The sequence below is a fragment of the Nyctereutes procyonoides genome, unplaced genomic scaffold (assembly GCF_905146905.1).
Source record: "Nyctereutes procyonoides isolate TBG_1078 unplaced genomic scaffold, NYPRO_anot_genome, whole genome shotgun sequence".
NCBI classification, from domain to species: domain Eukaryota; kingdom Metazoa; phylum Chordata; class Mammalia; order Carnivora; family Canidae; genus Nyctereutes; species Nyctereutes procyonoides.
Window position 1 is genome coordinate 10,070,787 of NW_026575025.1, and position 19,234 is coordinate 10,090,020.

The following is a 19,234-nucleotide window of genomic DNA, read 5'->3' on the forward strand; positions in this document are numbered from 1 at the left end:
AACAGTCCCTACACCGGACACCTCGCTTTAGCTGTTACCGTATGCCCCTGCGTGTTTGTGTTAGATCCTCACAACAGCCGGAGGCACTACCAAGTCCCAAGTGCCATTTTGCTGATGAGCCAAGGAGCCTCAAAAGAGGCCATCAAGCTGTGAACCCAAGCTCTAAAACCAACCAACCAACCAACCAACCAACCAAACCAGTTAGTTACTATTGTCATTCTCAAACCAGCTTCCTTTCCCCTCCCTAAACAGCTCCAAGGCCTAAGAGGATTATTCCAAGATTGCAGCTCGGCCCACGTGTCCACCCAACGGCCGCAAGGCTGCAGGGTACCCACCCCAGGCCTCCTCCCCACCCTTTCATTCTCCCCCCCCTCCCCTCCCCCTCCCCCTTTGGCGAAGACCCTCCCGCGTAGCTAGCGCGCCCCACGTGCCTCGCGTAAATAAGAGAGTGCGCAGGCGCACCGGGCCCGCGTCCATTGGCCGGCGCCCTGCTGCCCCGGGGCAGGGGGAGGGACGCCGGCCGCTCTGGCCGCGGGCTGCTCGGCCCAGTCGGTTGGTCGGGACTCCGGCTTCGCCCTCGCCATGGCACCTTGGCTGCTGCTGCTGTCGCTGCTGGGGCTGCTCCTGGGCGCCGCTCCCGCCCCCCCCCGCCAAGCAGCTGACGCGCAGGCCCGGGAGGCGGCGTACCCGGAGCTGCTGGGGCCCGCCCGCTTCGCCCTGGAGATGTACAACCGCGGCCGGGCTGCCGGGAGGCGGGCGGCGCTGGGGGCGGTGCGCGGCCGCGTCCGCCGGGTGAGAACGCGCCAGGGGTGGGGCTTCACGGGGCGTGCGTGAGGCGGGGCGGAGGGGAGGGGGTGGCTGGTCCAAAGGTCGGGAATTTTGGCCTGGACCAGGGGTGAGGGCGTTGGACGCCCGAGAGACGAACTTCTGGTGATGGGGAGAGGGAAGGGGGTTGCGGCGGGGCTGTGGAAAGGATGGGCTGCGGGGGTCGGGGGAGTAGATGTGCCTGCCTCACCCGCCCCTTCATTCAGGCGGGCCACGGGTCGCTGTTCTCCCTGAAGGCGACCCTAGAGGAGCCTCCCTGCAACGACCCCACGGTGTGCCAGCTCCCTGTGTCCAAGAAAACCCTGGTAAGTGATGGGGCTCCTGTGATTCCCTGCCCTCATGATAAGTCTGGGTCAAGAGGAGGCAGCAACTACCTCACCCTGAGTCACTTCCCAGGCCCTTAGGGCCAGAAATTAAAATGCTTTAAGAGCGGGGGTGACAGAGTGCTGGTTTTGCCCCATTCTGCACTCGTGGGGGTGATTGCTCTGGAAGTGATCTTCACACAAGGATCTTCCAGTTCCATCTTGCCAAGGCCTTGCTCCCATCCCAACCCTCAGACTGGCTTTCTCCTCTCCTTCCAGCTCTGCAGCTTCGAAGTCTTAGATGAGCTAGGAAAACACATGCTGCTGAGACGGGACTGTGGCCCAGTGGATACCAAGGTTACAGGTGCTGGGATAGCTCAAGGATACTGGCATAATTCAGATCAGACTTCACTCGGGGTTCAGCCTTGATTTCTTCTCTGTTCCAACCCTATTCAGATGACAGAAATGAGACTTTGAGTTCAGTCCTTCCACTGTTGAACAAGGACCCCCTGCCCCAGGTGAGGAGCCCATCTCCATCTGGTTAGCTGGTTGTTGCTTTATTTCCCCCTTTCCGTCACCCTGGCCTGGGCTTCCTGGTCAGTGTGAGAAGGATTTCTTGTAAAGATCCCTGTGCCTTTCCAGGATTTTTCAGTGAAAATGGCTTCAGTCTTCAAGGAGTTTGTTACCACCTATAATCGGACTTACGAGACAAAAGAGGGTAAGGATCCAGCTTTGGCTGTACTTGTCCCAATCAGATCAGGACCTTCTCCCCACTTGGTACCTTGGTGCTGGGGAGGGGAAGGACACAAGAGGCAGTACATCCTTTCAAGGATCCCTTAAATCCCCCAAGTTCTTGCCCAGCCTTGCAGGATTGGACAGTTACCTGGCCCATTCTCGCATCTGATTTTCTTGGTCAGGAAGCACGGGGTCTCCATCAGTCTGGATAGAATGGGATGGGGCAAAGGCCAGATCTTCTCTGCTGGTAGTCTTTTCCCATGACCCCCTGTCTGAGGATGCCCTTTGGAGCCCATTTTGGTTTTGCCTTCACTCCTGGGATATCATCACTTCGGTGTGGCCCCAAAAGTTATTTCCACCTCCCACTCATCACTTGCAGGTCTGGACCTCCCCCTGCCCCCAGCCCTCCCCCAGAGTTCTGTCCTTGGAAAGAGCTTTAGGCCTGATCCAGAGCCTACCTACTTCCCAGAGAAATCTGTGCTTGGTAGTCCCAAGTACCTCTCCTTTTATGATCTGCCTGGGGTCTAAGTCTTTCCTCTCCTGCTCCTTGGTTCTCAGAAGCCGAGTGGCGCATGTCCGTCTTTTCCAACAACATGGTACGAGCACAGAAGATCCAGGCACTAGACCGTGGCACAGCTCAGTATGGGATCACCAAGTTCAGTGACCTTACAGGTAGAAGTAGTGGCCAGAGCCCTCATGGAGCCTGAAAGAGTCAGGGTCTGCTCCCAAGGCTCCTGATCAGGGCTGCCTTATACTCTTAGCCTCCATCCCTTGCTTACTTTTGCCCACAGAGGAGGAGTTCCGTACCATTTACCTGAATCCACTCTTAAGAGAGAACCGTGGCAAGAAGATGCGCCTAGCAGAGTCCATTAGCGATCATGCCCCACCACCTGAATGGGACTGGAGGAGTAAGGGGGCTGTCACCAAAGTCAAGGACCAGGTTGGACCCCTAAGAAGCAATGGCAGGACATGAGGACTGCCCTGGGGTTGGGAGGGTACCCAGCCCTGATCTTGCCTGTCTCTTGCAGGGCATGTGTGGGTCCTGCTGGGCTTTCTCAGTCACCGGCAATGTGGAGGGCCAGTGGTTCCTGAAAGAGGGGACCCTGTTCTCCCTCTCTGAGCAGGGTGAGCATCCCACTCTACACCCCTGTCCCCAGCCCAGCCCCTCCAGAGGGCTCCTCAGGACCAGCCTTCTGTCTCCTAGAGCTCTTGGACTGTGACAAGGTGGACAAGGCCTGCCTGGGTGGCTTGCCCTCCAATGCCTACACAGCCATAATGACTCTGGGTATGCATTCATGGGATCAGAAGGGGTGGTGGGAGTCACGTGAACTGGGTTCAGGTCTCAATGCTAATCTTTAATGAAGACATTGAACAAATCAGCTCTTTAGGAATGCTTTGAGTATTAAGTAAGGAGATAATACCTAAAGCTCTTGGTGCATAGCAGAGGGTCTTGGTATTTTTGTAATACCACTAAACCAGGTAGCAACACACCTCACCCTTGAGAGGAGGTATTGACTTAAATTGGCCATTTAGTTCAGCAGTGGGCTTCAGTGGCCCAAGGATGAAAGAATGAGGGACTGAGGTGGCTGTACAGCAACTGAGAGCCTGCAGGGGTCTGGGCCAAATCAGGAGCAGAACTGAGTAGGACGAGCAAGCCAAAGTGAAGAGTCCCAGGAGTGCTGGGATGAGTAAGGATCAGAAAATGAGAGTGGAGTTCCATCTCGGCCACATTTCTCACTGGTTACTCCCTCAGCCCCCTTAGTTTCTGTTTTGTCATCTCTAGAGGGAGGCTGTTGTTTAGAGTGCATGGCCTTGGTCTGGGGTGGATGGGGACCTTGAGACCTCACAGAAGGGGCTGGGTATAGCCCTTGGCCAGGAGAAGATGAGTGTAGGGTACTCGGGGGTCTAGATTTTTTCTCCCTACCCTATCCCACACCCACCATTCCCTAGGTGGGCTGGAGACTGAGGATGACTACAGCTACCAGGGCCACTTGCAAGCCTGCAGTTTCTCTGCAAAGAAGGCCAGGGTCTACATCAACGACTCAGTGGAGCTGAGCCAGAATGAGCAGAGTGAGTAAGGGTTATGGTGGGGACAGGCCAGGTGGGGCTGGGCCTGGGTGTCCCTTACACTGTCCCTCACCTGTCTCAGAGCTGGCAGCCTGGCTGGCCAAGAAGGGCCCCATCTCCGTTGCCATCAATGCCTTTGGCATGCAGGTAAGGCCTTAGCTCTCCTGCCCCTGCCCAACTCTTGCCAACTCCCTTCCTACTTGACCTTGGAGGTGTCCCCTTATTCTTTATTCTCCCCACCCCCAGTTCTACCGCCATGGGATCTCCCACCCACTGCGTCCTCTCTGCAGCCCTTGGCTCATCGACCATGCTGTGCTGCTTGTGGGCTATGGCAACCGTGAGTTCCACAGACCCCCTCTCTGCCCATCCTCAGATCACAGAGGTTGGACCACAGCATTTCAGGACCTCTGGAGGGGGAAGTTGAAGGAATGCCTGGGAACCCTGTCCTTACCTCTGCTTCAGGCCGTGGGCCAGGCCAGAGTTATCCACCCCCTCTCTGGGTTGGAAGGCTGAGGCAGTGGAAGGTTGAACTGTTACAGATCAATCATCTGCTAGAGGCAGGTGGCTGGGTGCCCCCCCTAAACACCAGAGCCACATCAGGTCTCCAGGAGGCTCGTAGGTGGGCCTGTCTTGCTTTCTGCTCTTTTTCTAGTACCTGTCACAGTAGGCCACAGCAGAGATTGGGAGAGTGCAAAGTGCTGGGGGCCCTGATTGGAGAATCGGGGGCCCCTGACCCCCTGCACTCCGCACTGCTTCCCAGGCTCTGGCATACCCTTCTGGGCCATCAAGAACAGCTGGGGCACTGACTGGGGTGAGGAGGTGAGTCTTGTTTCCTTGGCCCTGGCTCTCCAGTCACATCTTGCCCTCCTGTCCTCACCAGCCCACCTACCATCCCTCCAGGGTTATTACTACTTGCATCGTGGGTCTGGGGCCTGTGGTGTGAACACCATGGCCAGCTCGGCAGTGGTGAACTAAGGAGCACCAGCGCAGGACCTGGTGCTGACCAGAGCCACCTCTTCCTCAGCCTGGCCTGCACGTCCAGGCCCCTTCCCAGGAGGCACAGCTGACTGAGGGCCAGGCACCGGGTACCTCAGGGTGAGCAAAAGGAACTGGGTGAGGGCAAAGCCCCTACCCCTTCCACCCCACTCCTATCCTGAAGCTCCCCAACTGCACCTTTGTTGACTTGTGGTAGCTAGGAGGCTCTTGAGATGAAGGATGATGTCCTGGCAACTGAGGCTGGGGCCAGAACCTTGGGCTTGAGTAAGGAGCAAGTGGGAAGAAAATGTTCTGGTCTTAAACCCAGCTCTGTCTTCAGCAGGCTCTGGCTTCCTTCCCTGGCTTTCCTCTTTCTGATGCTATAAATTTTCTGGTACCCCTGGATCTAGGGACAGTGTTTCCTTACATATCTAGCGAAACTATTGTAACCACCTTTTTCTAACAGCAATAAAGAGGTGTCCTAGGCTCCAGTGTGGTGTGAATGCTCAGTACCTACAGGCAAATAAGGGTGGTAGGGACTTCAGGAGGGTCAAGGGTGGGCAGCTGGTCCTGTCCAGGAGCCTGAGGGCCCAGCTTCTGCTTCAGGAACGAAAAAGAGTTGGGGAGAAGCTCACGGATGGGTCTTTATTCAGAGGTATGTAGCAGGCTGTTCTCTGAGGCCCTTGCCCCAAGGGATGGATGGGATCAGCCAGAGGGAGTTCCCTCTCTCCGAATCGAATCATTTAGTCTTAGGGGTTGAGGTCAGAGGTCACTCTCCCCATAGAGGGCACTGGAGAAGGCCACGTAGTCCAGGGCTCCAGGTGGAGCCCCAGAGCCCTTGTAGGGTGCCATACGACGGATGCAGTACTCGGCCTGCTCAGCAGGGAGCTCCCGCCGCAGCTCTTCAGGAGTGATGTAGTTCTGGGGGAGAGAAGGTTATTGAGGACACACAGCTTCTGTTCCCTGTCCCAGCACGCTAGCCCCCTCACCGCCTGGGGCTCACCTTATCTCCTGCCAGGATCTTGAAGGAGGCCACAACTTGCTCAGCTGTGTCAGTCTCAGCTGTCTCTCGGGTCATGAAGTCGATGAAGGCCTGGAAGGTCACGACGCCGGCTGCGTTGGGGTCCACCATGGTCATAATTCGTGCAAACTCTACTTCTCCCTGCAGGGACAGAGGCCAGGCACCACACATATGGGTGCTAAAGCCAGAAGGCTCCTCGTGTCCCCTCATGGGCTCTGTCCAGCCTTGGCTTGACAACCCCAGTTACAAAGTCCTCTCTTCTCTCCATGGGCTATGTCGCAGCCTTAGGTCTGGCTTTATGGGAAGTTCTTTCTACTAAACTGAAATCTGCCTCCTGCCCCTGGCAATGCCCCTGTTGCCCTTTGGTCCTGACCTTTTTTTCAGGAGTTCTCTGTAGTGCTGTTTTTCTCTGGGTAAACATGTTGCAAGTTCAGACTTTCAAGTCACATACAACCAAGTCCAAATCCTAGCTGTGTCCTTGAGCAAATTAATTTGCCTCTCTGAGCCTTTGACAGCCCTGAGGCGAAGTGTAATTCTCCCAGCCCCAGTGGGAGTGATGGGGAAATGAAAGGCACGTGAAGGTGGGAGAGATACAGTAGGTGATCATGATACAGGAGAGAGATGCTGATGGGACTCCTGTGATGCACGTTGGGGGCACTCACCAGATCATAGCCCATGGAGATGAGGCAAGCCCGGAAGTCATCAGGCTCCATCATCCCGTTCCGCTTCTGTAGTGCATGAGTGCATATCAGACTTGGTCCTCCAGCCCCACCAGCCCCCACATCCACCGCCCACAGAATTGGGCCCTCGCTGACCCGGTCAAAGTGGTTGAAGGATGCCCGGAACTCGTTGAGCTGCTCCTGGCTCAGGCCCTTGGCATCTCGGGTCAGTACCTGGTTCTCCACTTCATTGATGGTACGGGCGATGGAGGTGAGCAACTGCTCCCAGCCTACGCGGATGTGCTGGGGGGACAGGTAACAGGCCAAGTCAGTACGTGGCCAGTGCCTGGCCACTAGTTCCAGCTTTACTCCCAATCTGCTGTGTGATGCTGGGCAAGTCTTCCACCTTATTGGGGCTTTGTCCCTATCTGGAGGTTCCACTGAGGACTTAATTTTGTATTAAGCATTGTCAACCAGTCATGACCAATCCTGGCCTGGCTTTAGACCAGTATGTGACTCTGAATGGGTTACCTTCCCTCGCTGGATCTCAGTATCCCCATAGGCGCATTGGGGGACCTGGCCAAGCTGAAAACTGGGGGCCCTCCTGGCACATGCATGATGTGTCCAGCTATGGCTTCCCTGGGCTTCCCCAGACAGGGCCATCTTCCCACCCTTCTAAGCAGGTGAGTCCCACCTCCATGCTGTAGACGGTGTGCTTGTTGTCAAACACTAGGCTCTCCTGCAGCAGCTGGTGGTCACCCTCCAGCCGGTCAATGTTGCTCTTATAGTTGATAATGTTCTGCTCCTGTTGCCGCAGTCCAGCCATCTGTTCCTCCAGAGAGCCAGCCATCCCTGTGGCTAGGCGCCCCACCTCCTGTAGGGGACCCAGGCAGGATGGGAGCTCCCAGCTCCCTGTGGCCCGGCCCTGGCTTCCCTCCCCCAGATTGACCCCACCATCCAAGCCGTACCTCCACCTTCCCCTGGATCCAGGGCCCAACAGCATTGGCTTGAGCTGCGAACTGTCGCCGGAGCCTCTCATTCAGCTGCTGCCGGGCAAGCTCTTCCTGCAGGGTCTGGTCACGGCTGGGCACCAGCTTTCGGACCTGGGAAGAAGGGTGCTTGTGCCTGGGGCCACTGAACCAGATGACAGCTTTGAAGGGAGACAGGCTCCAACCCCTAGAGTAGTCCCTGCTACTGTCAGCCAAGACGAACAAGCTCTTGGGCAAGTCACCTGACCTCTTTAGGCTTGTTTCCTCATTTGTAAAATGGGGCCTATGATACAACTGTAATTTCAGTTGTTTTATAAAGATGTCCATACCCCAGGCTTAATTCTACTTCACATCAGGCCTGATAGAAAAATGTTGTTACAGCCAATTTACAGATGGAGCCGTGACAGGCAGGGTGGCTTATCCAGTGCCCCACAAAGGCTGTGACAGATCCCAGATCCGTAGCTTGGGACAGCTGAGGTTTCGGGGGCTGGGGGGAGGCAGGGAGGTCAAAGGCAGCACTGACCATGTCCCACTTGGTGTTGATGTCCTGTGGTGTGAGGTTGATGTAGGGGTTGGTGGAGCTGGGCCGCAGTCCATACGTTTGGCAGATCTTCTGGATCTCACCCTGGATACCGAGGATTGCTCCTCGCTCTCGGTCAGCCTCTGGCAACGTAGCCTTGAATTGCTCATGTGCAGTCAGCAGGCTCTGGGAATGACAGGCGGGCAGCATTAGCCAGCAGCCTTCACTTCCCACAGGCAACAGAAAGGGCAACAATGTGCTACAGGCCAACCAGTGGGTCCACAGCAGGGCTGGCTCAGTGCAGGCCTCCTGTCTCCCAGCCTAACATTTGGGAACTGGGGTTTCCCTCGGGTCCTCAGTCCCCAGGAACCCAAAGAAAGGGCTGACAGGATTCTAGGCCAGCTTCCCTATCACCCCATCCAGCCCCCCACACTGGAACCCCCGCATCCACCTGGGTTTCCTCCACTGAGTGCACCAGCCACACGTCCTGCAGGTCCTCCACGGCACCATCCAGCCAGTTGTTGAAGGGCGCTGCCCGACGGGCAAACTCCAGTTGCAGCTGGTCAATGGTCTCCAGGAGCTTCTCCATCCGCTAAGGGCCATGGGGATAGTGAGTCAGCAGCCTGCCCAACCCTCACCAGCCTCCAGTCTCCAGCCCTCAGCCCCCTGGCCCCCAAACCCACTTCTAGTGCATCCCTCCTCTTCTGGGTCAGTGTGCCCAGATTGTCCCACTGGTCGCAGATGGCCTGGCAGCGGCTATTCACCGAGGCTGCCTCATGGTAGTCCAGCTCACTGGGGACCAGAAAGGGGATAATGGAGGGGTCAGACCACAGCCTCGATTTCCTTCTGACTGCCTTCCTGGGACTGGAACAAATGCCCCAGGTGGTGAAGGCACTAGGGAGCCAGGGCAGGTGTGGTTGAAGGAGAGCATTCCTGGGAGGTGGAGATAAGGTTCTAGTGCATTCCTTGGGCAGGGGGCGCTCGCGGGCCCACAGCTTCAGTCCCCAGCGAAGTTTGGAAGAGGGTGGTGGGATTGTGCGAGAAGGGGCGGGTTTACAGGAGGAGGCGGGGAAGCCAAGGCCGACGGGGAGATTTTGAGCTAGCTGACCAGGGCCCGGAGTTGAAGGGGACGGTCAGAAAACGGGTAGGTCACGGGGGTGGGGCAGGCGGAGCGCCGGTAAAGTGTGGGTCCCGCGATAGGGATGGGGTTACGGGAGGAGGGTCGGATCAAGTGGTGATGGGGAAAGATGGGACACCAAGGCGGGGTTCCTGAACTGAGGAGGGCAGTGGGGAGCAGAGCGGGCGAGGGGCGAAGCCAGGTAGGGCAGTTGTCACCGAGCGGCGGGCCCAGCAGCGGACCACGCCTACTTGAGCTCCTGGGCCAGCGCGGCGATGTGCTCCACGCGGTCCTGATGCGCTGCCAGGTCGCTCTCAAAGGCCTCGTGGCGCCGCAGCAACGCCCGCACCTCCTGCAGGGAGGCCGACTCGTAGTCGCGCTGGCTCAGCATATCCTCCTTCCCTACTCGGAGAGAGGCCCGGCTCGGGTCACCCAGCGGCGGCCGCGGCCGGAGCCAGGGGTTCCAGCCAGGCTGAGAGTCCTTATCTGTGAAATTGCAGGTGATGACACCTGCCCAGGGGGTTTGTTCTGCGATGCCAGGGTGATAAAATTAAGTGAAGCTCCTGCTCCTGGGTATGACCTGTAAATGACGTCAGCGTCCCTGATTCTGCAAGTCTCAGGGTGGTCCTCGGTACAGTTGGGGTATTACTGCATAGCGAACTGCCTCCCAACGACTCTAAACCCAGTGAGCTCCGACCTGGTTTCCTTTGCTCACCAGCTTCCACAATGCCTGGCACAGTGCCTGGCACTTGGTAGACCTTCTAGGAATATTTGTTGGATGAATAAATGATGAATGTAAAAGCGCTTTGAGAACGAATTGCCATTATTTCTCAAATAAAATCATAACAATAATAATCGTAGCTGCAGCTATTTATTGAGGACCACTGCATTTTGCAGAGAAGCTAACAGGTTTAAAGATTCAGAAACCTTAGAGTCCCATAAATAGCTAGCTATATATTTAAGGAATTCTTGCTGTAGCAAACCACTGTTATCCTTTATGCCTATAATCCACTATTAACGTTTATCTGTTATTTATAGGCAGGGATCATTTATTTGTAGGATCAAAATCCCTGATAGAATACAGAATGAATGTTTTCATACAGAGCAATATATTTGACTCATGCAGTGTTTTGCCATCAGCATGCTCTGAACCTAACGTTCCTGCTGTTAGGCTTGGGGACCCACCTGCTATAGGTACAAATAAATGACAGATTAATCAGAGCTGAGCTACAGAAGGCCAGAGCCAGGAGACAGGGGCTCAGGTTTACAGATGAAGAAACTGGCCCAAAAAGGAGCAGTGACTTGGTTGCACAGAAAGTCAGAGTGGGTCTAGAAAACGAGTCACTACCTTCCTGGCAGAACACTTCTCCTGACCCTGTACATTCCGCCAGGACACTCCCCTCCACGCACCCATACCTCAGGACAGACTCAAGTCCATGAGGTGTTCCTACCCCGGGTCCAGGCTTCATGCAAGGAGGCTTTCTGCTGGAATTTCTCAGCCAGGTGCTGGAGCCGCTGCAGGCGCCGGATCTCTGAGAGCAGCCAGTCCTCATAGCCCTTCTCTACTTGCTCCAGCCCACGCCATGCATTGGCAATATCCTGTGGGGCAGGCAGAGGTGCCCTCCATCAGGGTTTGCCCATTGTACAGATGGGGCCAATGTCACCTAGAGGATGTGGGCAGAGCAGGGGTCACTCTACCCCTGGCCTGGCTCACCGAGACGAGCTTGCCCTCGGAGGGCATGAAGGCGGGCCGGTGGCTCAGCCGCAGCTTGGTCTGCAGTGTATTGAAATTGATCTCCAGCTGGCACTTCTCCTGCACTCGGGGTGGCTTATGCAGGCGCCGGTAGTCCCGAAAGTCCTCCAGCTTGCGCTGCATGGCACTCATGCTGGGCTCGCCCACACGGTTCTCCAGCCATGGTATGGTGCGACGGATCCATTCCAGCAGCTGCCAAGGCAGGCAGGTACAGTGCAGAGAGTTCTGAGCTGGCCTGCTCACCCCACCTACCCCTTTCTACCCATACTGGGGCTGTGGCCAGAAGGCCAGGCGTCAAGCAGAATATGGGTCCCCACTCATCAGGGAAGGAGTAGGGTAGTAAATGTCCTAGTCCAGGGGCCTGTGAAGGCTGGCGCAATGCAAAAGCCATGTGACTGCTCTAAATATGGGTGAATGGATAAAGGATGAGTGGATGAATGAATGGTGAGTGGATCCATGAACAACCAGGAGCCTGGACAGGCAGAAGGGGCAGGAGATGAGTGAAGATGGGAGGAGGAGGTGGGAGGAGGCCAAGGCCCCTCTAAGGTGAGGGGAGCTCTGCAGGCCCAGGCCTGGGCTAGCCAGGGTCAGGAGAGCACAGGTATGGGAGGCTTCAGTCTCACCTCACTGGCAAGCTTCTCGTACTCCTCCATCAGCTTCTCGTTCTCCTGGTTCACAGCCAGCACCTTGCAGATCCTGTTGGCAGCTGTCTCTGCCTATCATTGGAGTTGAAGAAAGTGGGCACTAGAACGAACTGCTGCAGACACCCCAACTCAGCCTTCCTCTGTAAAGCCCTTAAAACCTGGGTCCAGGCAAGTAGGGGAGCACATCTTTTTGGATGAGGAGGGAGCTTCCAGGCCAGATGCCTCTGCTCCTGAATTCCCCAGAGACTGAGGATATGCAGATGGGACAGTGGCATTCCCACCCAACGGGGGGCCAGCACCTCCAAATGTGAGGATGCTGCCAGGGTTAGGTCCCTTGGTCCACAAACCCAGCTCGGGCAGCAGCAGCGGGGACCCCCTACCTGCTCGGCCCCAGCAAAGGCATGGTAGAAGCAGGAAACATAGGTCATGATGGCCTTTTCATCAGGCTTTGGGGTGTTCACGATGTCTAGGGGACAGCAGTGAGGTATTTATTGGCTATTGGCCAAAGCCAGGCTTGGGGAACAGACTCATGCCCCTAACCAGGTAGAGAGCTCCCTTGAGACGGGAGGGGTAGAGACACCTAGTCACAGCCACCAGCTGCCAGCTACCCCAAATCCAGTGTCTGCCTCTTCCCTGAAGCCCTCTCTGATCACCCTAGGGCCCAGTAACTGTCCTGTATGGGGTGAAAAAAGCGTGAGGGAGCAGGTGTGGGAGCAGACTCTACAGCTCCCGAGAAGCACAGTGCCTGGTGTGTCTAACATCCCATCACTCTGGGGCCATCTATCTGTCTTTCCCCCAAGTTCTCCTCATCCATTGGTACCCACACATCCAAGTACTCAGAAAATGTTTGCTGCCTCAACTCACTAAAGCCTTGCTCGGCCAAAGGGGCAAAAGGCATGACCTGCCCCCAAGGAGCTCCTATGCTCCCAGGTGCCCCTAGTATAACTGAGATGTGAGGCAGAGGGTGGTGCCATTAGGAGAGAGACAGGAGAGGCAGGGGGGCAGGATAGAGGGCTGCTGGAGATGGGGGCCTGGGACAGGAAGGAGTTTTACTAGAGGGTGGGCTGAGGGGGAGAGCATTCCAGGGGAGGGAAGAGCAGGGGGCAAAGGGGTGAAGATTGGACCATGTTTCTAGTCAATGAGCAGAGTCCTCGCCTGTGTGGGGCTCCCTCTCACCTTCTGCATCCAACATCCTAGGGATGTCCAAGTATTTCTCTGCAACCTCGAAGGCCGTGTTTAGATTGCCAATGGGGTCATCCTAGGTGGGTGGGAGCAGGGGAGGTGAAATGTCAGCTGAGGGCCAAGGTTGAGGAGTTGGGGCTCGGAGGCGGCAGAGGCCTACCTTGCGTAGTTTGGCATAATCGATGAGATCGGGGCGGTGTCGGTGGATGAGAGCACAGAGGGCCAAACCATCCTTCCAGCTGGACAGAGAGAAGGGGAGTCAGGCCTGGATTCAAGCTGAGGCTCTGTCCTACCCTCCCTCCAGGAGCATCCCCATCAGGACAGTAAAATGGAGTAGTCTAAACTCCTTGGCTTGGCATCGGAGGCCCTTCATTACCAGATTTGGACCACCTCCTTCAAGCTCACCATGATTCCTTCATATACCCTGTCCTTGGGCCACACCAGTGTCTGGATGGTTCTGGCCTCTAGGTTTTTGCTCACAAGGGTCCCTCTGGCTGGAATGCCACTCCAGGGAGGTCTCCAATGCACTCCCTCAGGGATCCTCCCTCACCCTCTTGGACTCGATTCAACATCGACTGAGCCCTCCTCCTTTCAGACACTGTTCCGGGAACTTGGCTGTGGTGGCCCCACTCCCGGGGTTTGTGGCAGGGCCTGCTCTGTGCCCCAGAGCCCAGTAGAAGCCCGAGTGCTGTGCTGACCGGCTGACAGACCTGGTATGGAAGTTTTGCACGTTGACGTTGCGGTACGGAGCTGTCTTCCGCTGGCACCACAGGAGCAAGCCTTCCTTGGCAGAGGTTTCTGGGTGGAGATGGGGAAAAGTGTTAGCTGGGGAGGGGTCTGGGCCCTCTCACCCTACGGGCTTCCTCATCACTTACCCTCCACAGAGATGTCCTGGATAGCAAAACGAAGGATGATGGTCCAGATCATGCCCAGGGTCATCTTCAGGTTACCGTCAACAATCTCTGTAGGGTGGGGAATGCGGACAGATTCCATCTGGCATTCAAGGCCTATACTGCCTCAGTTGCCTTCCTCCCTGCTCCATTCTTTGGCCCTTGTCTCCCATGCCAGAGCTGGTACCCAGTAAGTGTTCAATCATGGAACACCTACCAGTGCTGGGTCCTGTGCCAGCACTTCAGGTTCATTTGCCCCTTAACGCTCCCTCCCATGAAGCATGGATGGGTAACCCCACAATTGAAAAGATAGGGTCCCAGAAGTGACTTGCTGACATCAGGACCACCCTCCAAGCCCCTCCCAGGCCTCTTCCTGCCACTTCCTCACCTTCAGCACCAATGGACACCAGCTTAACCCCCTTGCTGGCAATGAAGTCCAGGGCCTTGTTGACATTGGCAATTTTGTGGAAGCGCATCTTGCCTTTGTCTGGCCTGGGTAGCCTCTCTCCTGGGTGTAAAAGGAGAGGTCAAGGGTCAAAGGTCACAAGAAGAAGCTGAAGACATTGTCCTCAAACTTCCCACTCCCCCACCATGTCCCCTCCAGCACCCGACTGTCATGTTCCCCCTAGCTCTCTGGATTCCCCTAGGTCCTGGGGTCCCTGTGCATTGATTTGCCCTCCTCACCTGAAATGACCTCCAAGAGCAACATGAGTTTGAGGCCATTGCGGAAATCCTCCTCTATGTTTTCAATCTGGGTGCCAGCCTTGCGCAGGTGTGAGTTGCACCAGGCAGTGAAGGTCTGGAGGGCAGAGAACAGCACTCAGACCCTAGCACTAGGTCTGGGGGACAATAGGGACATCAGACCCCAGGCCCCAGCCACTGGCTTGCTCTGCATCCAGGACCAGTCCCTTTTTCTCTCTGAACTTTCGTTCTCCTGGAGAAGAAAAAATGGGCTCTAGGGCCCACACCAGCCCCAGTTGGAACTTGGGGCATGTCAGCTTTGGCCAGTCTCAAGTACTGGAGGGGGATTTGGAAAATTGCAAAGTGTATGCTCCAAAGTGTGGGACCCTCTGACACACAAGGGCCAATGCAGGGTGACTGCACCCTTCTAAAACCTGAAAAATTCTGGACTGTGCACCAGTGTTACTGTCATCTCAGCCCCACTGACATCCCAGGGCTATTGTGAATTGGCCTCCAAGTAGAACGCGAGGGTACAAGAGCTTTGCCAGTCGCGAGGGACCAGCTGGGCACAAGGACCAGGCTGACCTAGGTCCTGGAGGTGACTACCCTTTCCCTCTCCCTAGAGGCAGCTCCAGCCTCAGCCTCCATCTGGGATGGGAGGGCTGCTATGCAGCTCTGTGATTACTGGGAATGCAGGAGGTGACCTGCAGCCTGGTACGCAAGTTCCACTAATCCGCCAAGCCTTCAAGCCCATCAGCTGTAGAGTCCTTGATAGAGTCTATACTACTCACTCTGTGACCTGGAGCATACCCTTTGCCCTTCCTTGTGCTCAGTCTCCCCATCTGTACAATTAACTGGCCAGATTTCATGATGTCCCATGTCCTTCTTCCTCTGATTTGGTAGGATTCTAGAATTCGGAGCACTCCCCCCCAACAAAGAAATTAATCCTGGGAGATGGCCCTGGAAGTCTTTTAGAATTATTTCCCTCAACCAGCTTTTCAGCTGCCCTAGAAGGTTGACTTGAAAGGTGATGCTTTAGGGGGATCCCTGGGTGGCTCAGCAGTTTAGCGCCTGCCTTCGGCCCAGGGTGTGATCCTGGAGTCCCGGGATCAAGTCCCACATCAGGCTCCCTTCATGGAGCCTGCTTCTCCCTCTGTCTGTGTCTCTGCCTCTCTCTCTCTCTCTCTGTGTGTGTGTGTGTGTGTGTGTGTGTGTCTCATGAATAAATAAATGGAATCTTAAAAAAAGAAAGATGATGCTTTAAATACTCAAGGGACTGTCATAAGGAAAGGGAGTGAGCTTCCTGTCACTGGAGGTATATAAGTGAGTGCTGAGCACACTACTTGATGGGCCCCAAGCCCAGGAGAAGGCAGTTAGTCTCTGTAGTTCTCTCCAACCATGGAGTCTGAGATGCTCTGGGTGTAAGATAAAGCAGGGGGAAATGCAGGACTGGGTGGGGCTCCCATGGTAGAGGAAAGGGCATTCTTTCATCTGACAAACATGACTTAATGAAATGTGATCCCTGCCCTAAAGGAGCTCACAGCTGATCAAAGAGTCGTGTTGGTTTGAGAAGTGCTAGGGGAGACTAGTGTCAGGGAAAAGAAGGAAAGTGTTCTTCAAATCATGTGGGCGATCTCTTGGGGAAGGCTAATATTTGATCTGAGCTACAATGAAAGACCAGGAATTATGCAGAGAAGGGCAGGCAAGGGCATTTCAGGCAGAGGCGGCCACGCAGGCAAGTACTCAGCAGTGAGAAACAGTTGCTAGGTTTGTGGGGTTACAGCTATCTGGGTGCCACTGGAATGAAGCTGGGGGTGTTGAGGTATAAGTGGTGAGAGGCGGGCCGGAGGGGCCGCAGGGGCCAGGTCATGCATGATCTTGGGTGCTAAGCCAGGGAATTTCAACTTGATCCTGAGGGCAACAGGGAATCAGGGAAGCTTCTGGGCAGAGGGAAGCGGGCAGAACTGTGTTTGGGCAGAACTGTGTTTTAGAAAGCTCTTTCTGTTGGCAGAGTGGAGGCAAACAGCTTGGCAGAGCAGAAGAGAGAAATGAGAAGCTGGCAACTGGAATGGGGGGGAGGGGGAAAGGGTGTCAGGAAGGGGAATGGGGTAAGGCCAGAGGCTAGAAACACTCTTCCTTGCTGAAGTGTAAGCTTCCTGAGGCAGAGGCTTTATTTTGTTTCCTGCTAAAGTCCTGTCACCTAACACAGTGCCTGGCCCGGGGTAGGACCTCCCTAAGATATACTGAATGAATGTTCTTGAATGAAGTTGAACGAAGAGGACTCAGGCATCAGGCAGGAGCAGGAAGGAGTGCTCCAAGACACAGGGGTAGGGAAGGGGTAGGCAGGGGTAGGACGGGGCTGAGTTGAGTACAGAGATGCTTGGGTTGGAGGAGAAAGAAACTCTGGAACGGCCAACTTCCAGGGATGCTGCTTAATTTACAGAGCATCTACGTTGCGCAACCGTTGAATGAATGGATGAAGTGGGAGGCTGTAGGCTGGGATGGAAGGGTATTCCTGATATTTTATTGAATGAGGAAGGCAAGTTACAGACTAACATGTGTCTTATGAAGGGCATGTGGACCTGGATCTGAGAGAAATCTGGTGGGTGGAGTGGGGGTAGGAATTGTCACAGAACAGATGGCAGCTGGAGCAAGGGGCAGGGATGACATCACCAGGAGACTGCCAGACCCAAGGACCGCAGCCCTGCTTGGAGACAGGTGCAGGAGGATCCAGAGGGGAGGCGTGTCACCCGGACCTAGTCAGCTGAGCCTCCTGGACTCTGGGGTCATCTCCTGTCATCTAACCCTGCAGAAGTGCTCTGATTCTAAATCCTAGGATTCTCAGATCCTGCAAATTCTACCAAGCACTCCTGTTCCCTGCCCTTTCCTGGAGTCACATACTGTTGGCAAATGCTCAGCAGGGTCCAATAAATTCATGGTGTCCTCCCTCTCCCTGGCCTGCCACTCCTCAAAGTCTCCTCACTCCAGACCGGATCATCTTCTCTTTTGGGAACCCAGGTGTCCTGCCCCCTCCACTTGGGAAAGTCTGGGAGTGAAAATAGATCAGGGAGGGGGCCTGAGTGCCCTACAAGGCTGGGTCTGGGCAGCAGCTGCTCATGTGCCCCATGCCAGCTCCCCCAAGGCGCTGCCTCAGCACAAAGTGTCCATCTGGCCAGAGAGTCAGGTTACTCTGTAAGGGGACTCAGGCTCCCCTCTTTCTTGACCTTGTGACCTTTTTAGCAGATTTAGGGCCCCTGGGGTGGGGAGGGGTATCTTGGGAAGGAGTAGGGGTGGGGCAAGCAGGGGGCAGGGGCAAGCAGGGGGCAAAGACCCTCAGGTGGGGGGGGATCCTGTTTTCTGACAGTATATGATTTGGATCCTATCTCTGTTCTTTTCTGGGCCTCAGTTTCCTCATTTGACAATTGGGATGGTGTGGCAATGAACCCCAGGGTGGGGAGAACAGAGAGGAGAAAGTAGGGAGGGTCTGAGAGGGTTGTCTCCTCCTGCACATACCCAAGTCCAGTAGTTGCCAGCTGGAAGTCCTTAGGGTGGGATCTGGGATATTTAAGAGAGTCGAGGCGTCTGGGGAGAAAGATTCTTTTCCCCACACTCCCCAAACTTGTATCTCCTGGGCTTCACCCAATCCCTTTTGCTAGCAGAAGTGGGGCAGTGGGCCCAGGGTGATGAAGGGGGGCAGGGACCCCAGAAACTCTCCTGTTATCCTCAACCCCTCACGAGTTCTCCCAGCCCTCTCTTCCAGCTCTGGGAGACAGTGGAGGACTGGTGGGCAGAGCCCCGACTAGGTAGTGGAACTCTGGGTCAAAACGGGCTCTGCCCGCAACGTGCTGAGATGCCAAGGACAAACAGCTCGGGTTCCCAGGACTCAGTTTTGCCATCTGAAAATGGGTGAGCACTCACTTTCCGCTGCTGCTTCTCCCAGGCCGGGTCGAGCAGTAGGTCGCGGTCCCAGTCTTCCTCCTGTTCCATGTACTCGCCGCCCCCGCTGCCGCCCACGAAGGGCCCCTCCCCGACCCCCAGGCCCTCGGGCTGCATAACCATCATCATCTTGCTGGGGCTCCTGGCTCCGCTCCGCTCCGCGCTCTCCAGAACACCCGGGCCGCGTTAAGTAGCGCCCGGCCCAGCCCCGGATCGGATTCGCGCTAAATATGGGGGAGGTGGGTGGGGCCGGATGGGGGCGAGGGCGTTCGGGTAGGGACCAGGCAAGAGGTTGCCCTGAGACCAGGGGACTGAAGGATTTGGGGGCGCCGGGTGGATCCCATAGCGGAGATTCGGGGTTCCCGTTCCGGCTCCGCCTCTTGGGTGCTGTGTGACCATGGGAAAGCCACGGCCCCTCTCTGTTTCCTCATGAGTACAACGGAGATGACGATAATAATAGTGACTGTTGACCGCTACAAGCTGCCTCTTAGGCCTCCTCCTGACCCTCTGCCTGCGTCGCGCTGGTGGGAAACAGAGAGCCCTATCCCCATTTCACAGTCAGAAACACCGAGGCGGCGACATGTTTGAATGTTTTCTGGGGTGATGGAGACATTCGAGCATGGAAAGGGGTTCCAGGCCAGCTGGATGAGATGATGCAGAGCTATTAATATCGGGGCGGCTGGGGGCTGAGGGGGAATGTGCTGAGCCGGGAAACCCCAACGCCACCGAGACTGCAACTCAATCCTCCAAACCATCCAGCGCGGCCAGAGGGCGGGGCTTCTGCTGGAGGGGCGGGGCACCGCGGGTGGGCGTGACTACAATGCGTTGCCTTACCCGGCTCCAGCGCCAATGGGATTTCAAGCTTCTCCAAGGCTCCTGTGGCCGCCCAATCACATGTCCGCATCTGTGGGCTGCTCCCGGTGACGCCTAACTCCCTT

At 56.0% G+C, this 19,234-nt stretch overlaps 2 protein-coding genes across 3 annotated transcripts; one reads left to right on the plus strand and one right to left on the minus strand.

The window, feature by feature from the left end:
• The first annotated feature begins 493 nt into the window (after positions 1-493).
• On the plus strand, positions 494-5,395 carry CTSF (cathepsin F). Its single transcript, XM_055310631.1, has 14 exons — positions 494-792; positions 1,032-1,130; positions 1,407-1,491; positions 1,584-1,645; positions 1,770-1,845; positions 2,421-2,534; positions 2,654-2,802; positions 2,891-2,987; positions 3,067-3,147; positions 3,813-3,932; positions 4,012-4,076; positions 4,176-4,266; positions 4,690-4,748; positions 4,830-5,395. The coding sequence occupies exons 1-14, from the start codon at positions 583-585 to the stop codon at positions 4,902-4,904; spliced, it is 1,383 nt and encodes a 460-aa protein (XP_055166606.1). The 5' UTR covers positions 494-582; the 3' UTR covers positions 4,905-5,395.
• A 135-nt stretch (positions 5,396-5,530) lies between these two features.
• Positions 5,531-18,461, minus strand: ACTN3 (actinin alpha 3). Of its 2 annotated transcripts, XM_055310617.1 has the most exons (21): positions 18,279-18,460; positions 14,364-14,478; positions 14,068-14,187; positions 13,665-13,751; positions 13,500-13,587; positions 12,950-13,028; positions 12,784-12,865; positions 11,988-12,073; positions 11,587-11,679; positions 10,925-11,155; positions 10,662-10,809; positions 9,462-9,612; positions 8,777-8,885; positions 8,545-8,685; positions 8,097-8,279; positions 7,553-7,687; positions 7,279-7,458; positions 6,741-6,887; positions 6,588-6,653; positions 5,908-6,066; positions 5,531-5,825 (listed from the first exon to the last, which is right to left on the minus strand). In XM_055310617.1, the coding sequence occupies exons 1-21, from the start codon at positions 18,423-18,425 to the stop codon at positions 5,667-5,669; spliced, it is 2,706 nt and encodes a 901-aa protein (XP_055166592.1). In that variant the 5' UTR covers positions 18,426-18,460; the 3' UTR covers positions 5,531-5,666. The 2 variants fall into 2 exon arrangements, with proteins under 2 accessions (XP_055166592.1, XP_055166582.1); XM_055310607.1 differs by having other exon boundaries at positions 6,588-6,887; positions 18,279-18,461.
• Between the last annotated feature and the right edge of the window lie 773 nt (positions 18,462-19,234).

Excerpts from the sequence above, each read along its gene's own strand:
- CTSF (XM_055310631.1), top strand. The coding sequence starts at position 583 with ATGGCACCTTGGCTGCTGCTGCTGTCGCTGCTGGGGCTGCTCCTGGGC. Across the intron at positions 793-1,031 it reads TGCGCGGCCGCGTCCGCCGG|GCGGGCCACGGGTCGCTGTT; the intron begins GTGAGAACGCGC and ends CCCTTCATTCAG. Across the intron at positions 4,077-4,175 it reads TCAATGCCTTTGGCATGCAG|TTCTACCGCCATGGGATCTC; the intron begins GTAAGGCCTTAG and ends CCCCACCCCCAG.
- ACTN3 (XM_055310607.1), bottom strand. The coding sequence starts at position 18,425 with ATGATGATGGTTATGCAGCCCGAGGGCCTGGGGGTCGGGGAGGGGCCC. Across the intron at positions 8,280-8,544 it reads ACTCAGTGGAGGAAACCCAG|AGCCTGCTGACTGCACATGA; the intron begins GTGGATGCGGGG and ends TGTCATTCCCAG. Across the intron at positions 7,459-7,552 it reads GGATCCAGGGGAAGGTGGAG|GAGGTGGGGCGCCTAGCCAC; the intron begins GTACGGCTTGGA and ends GGTCCCCTACAG.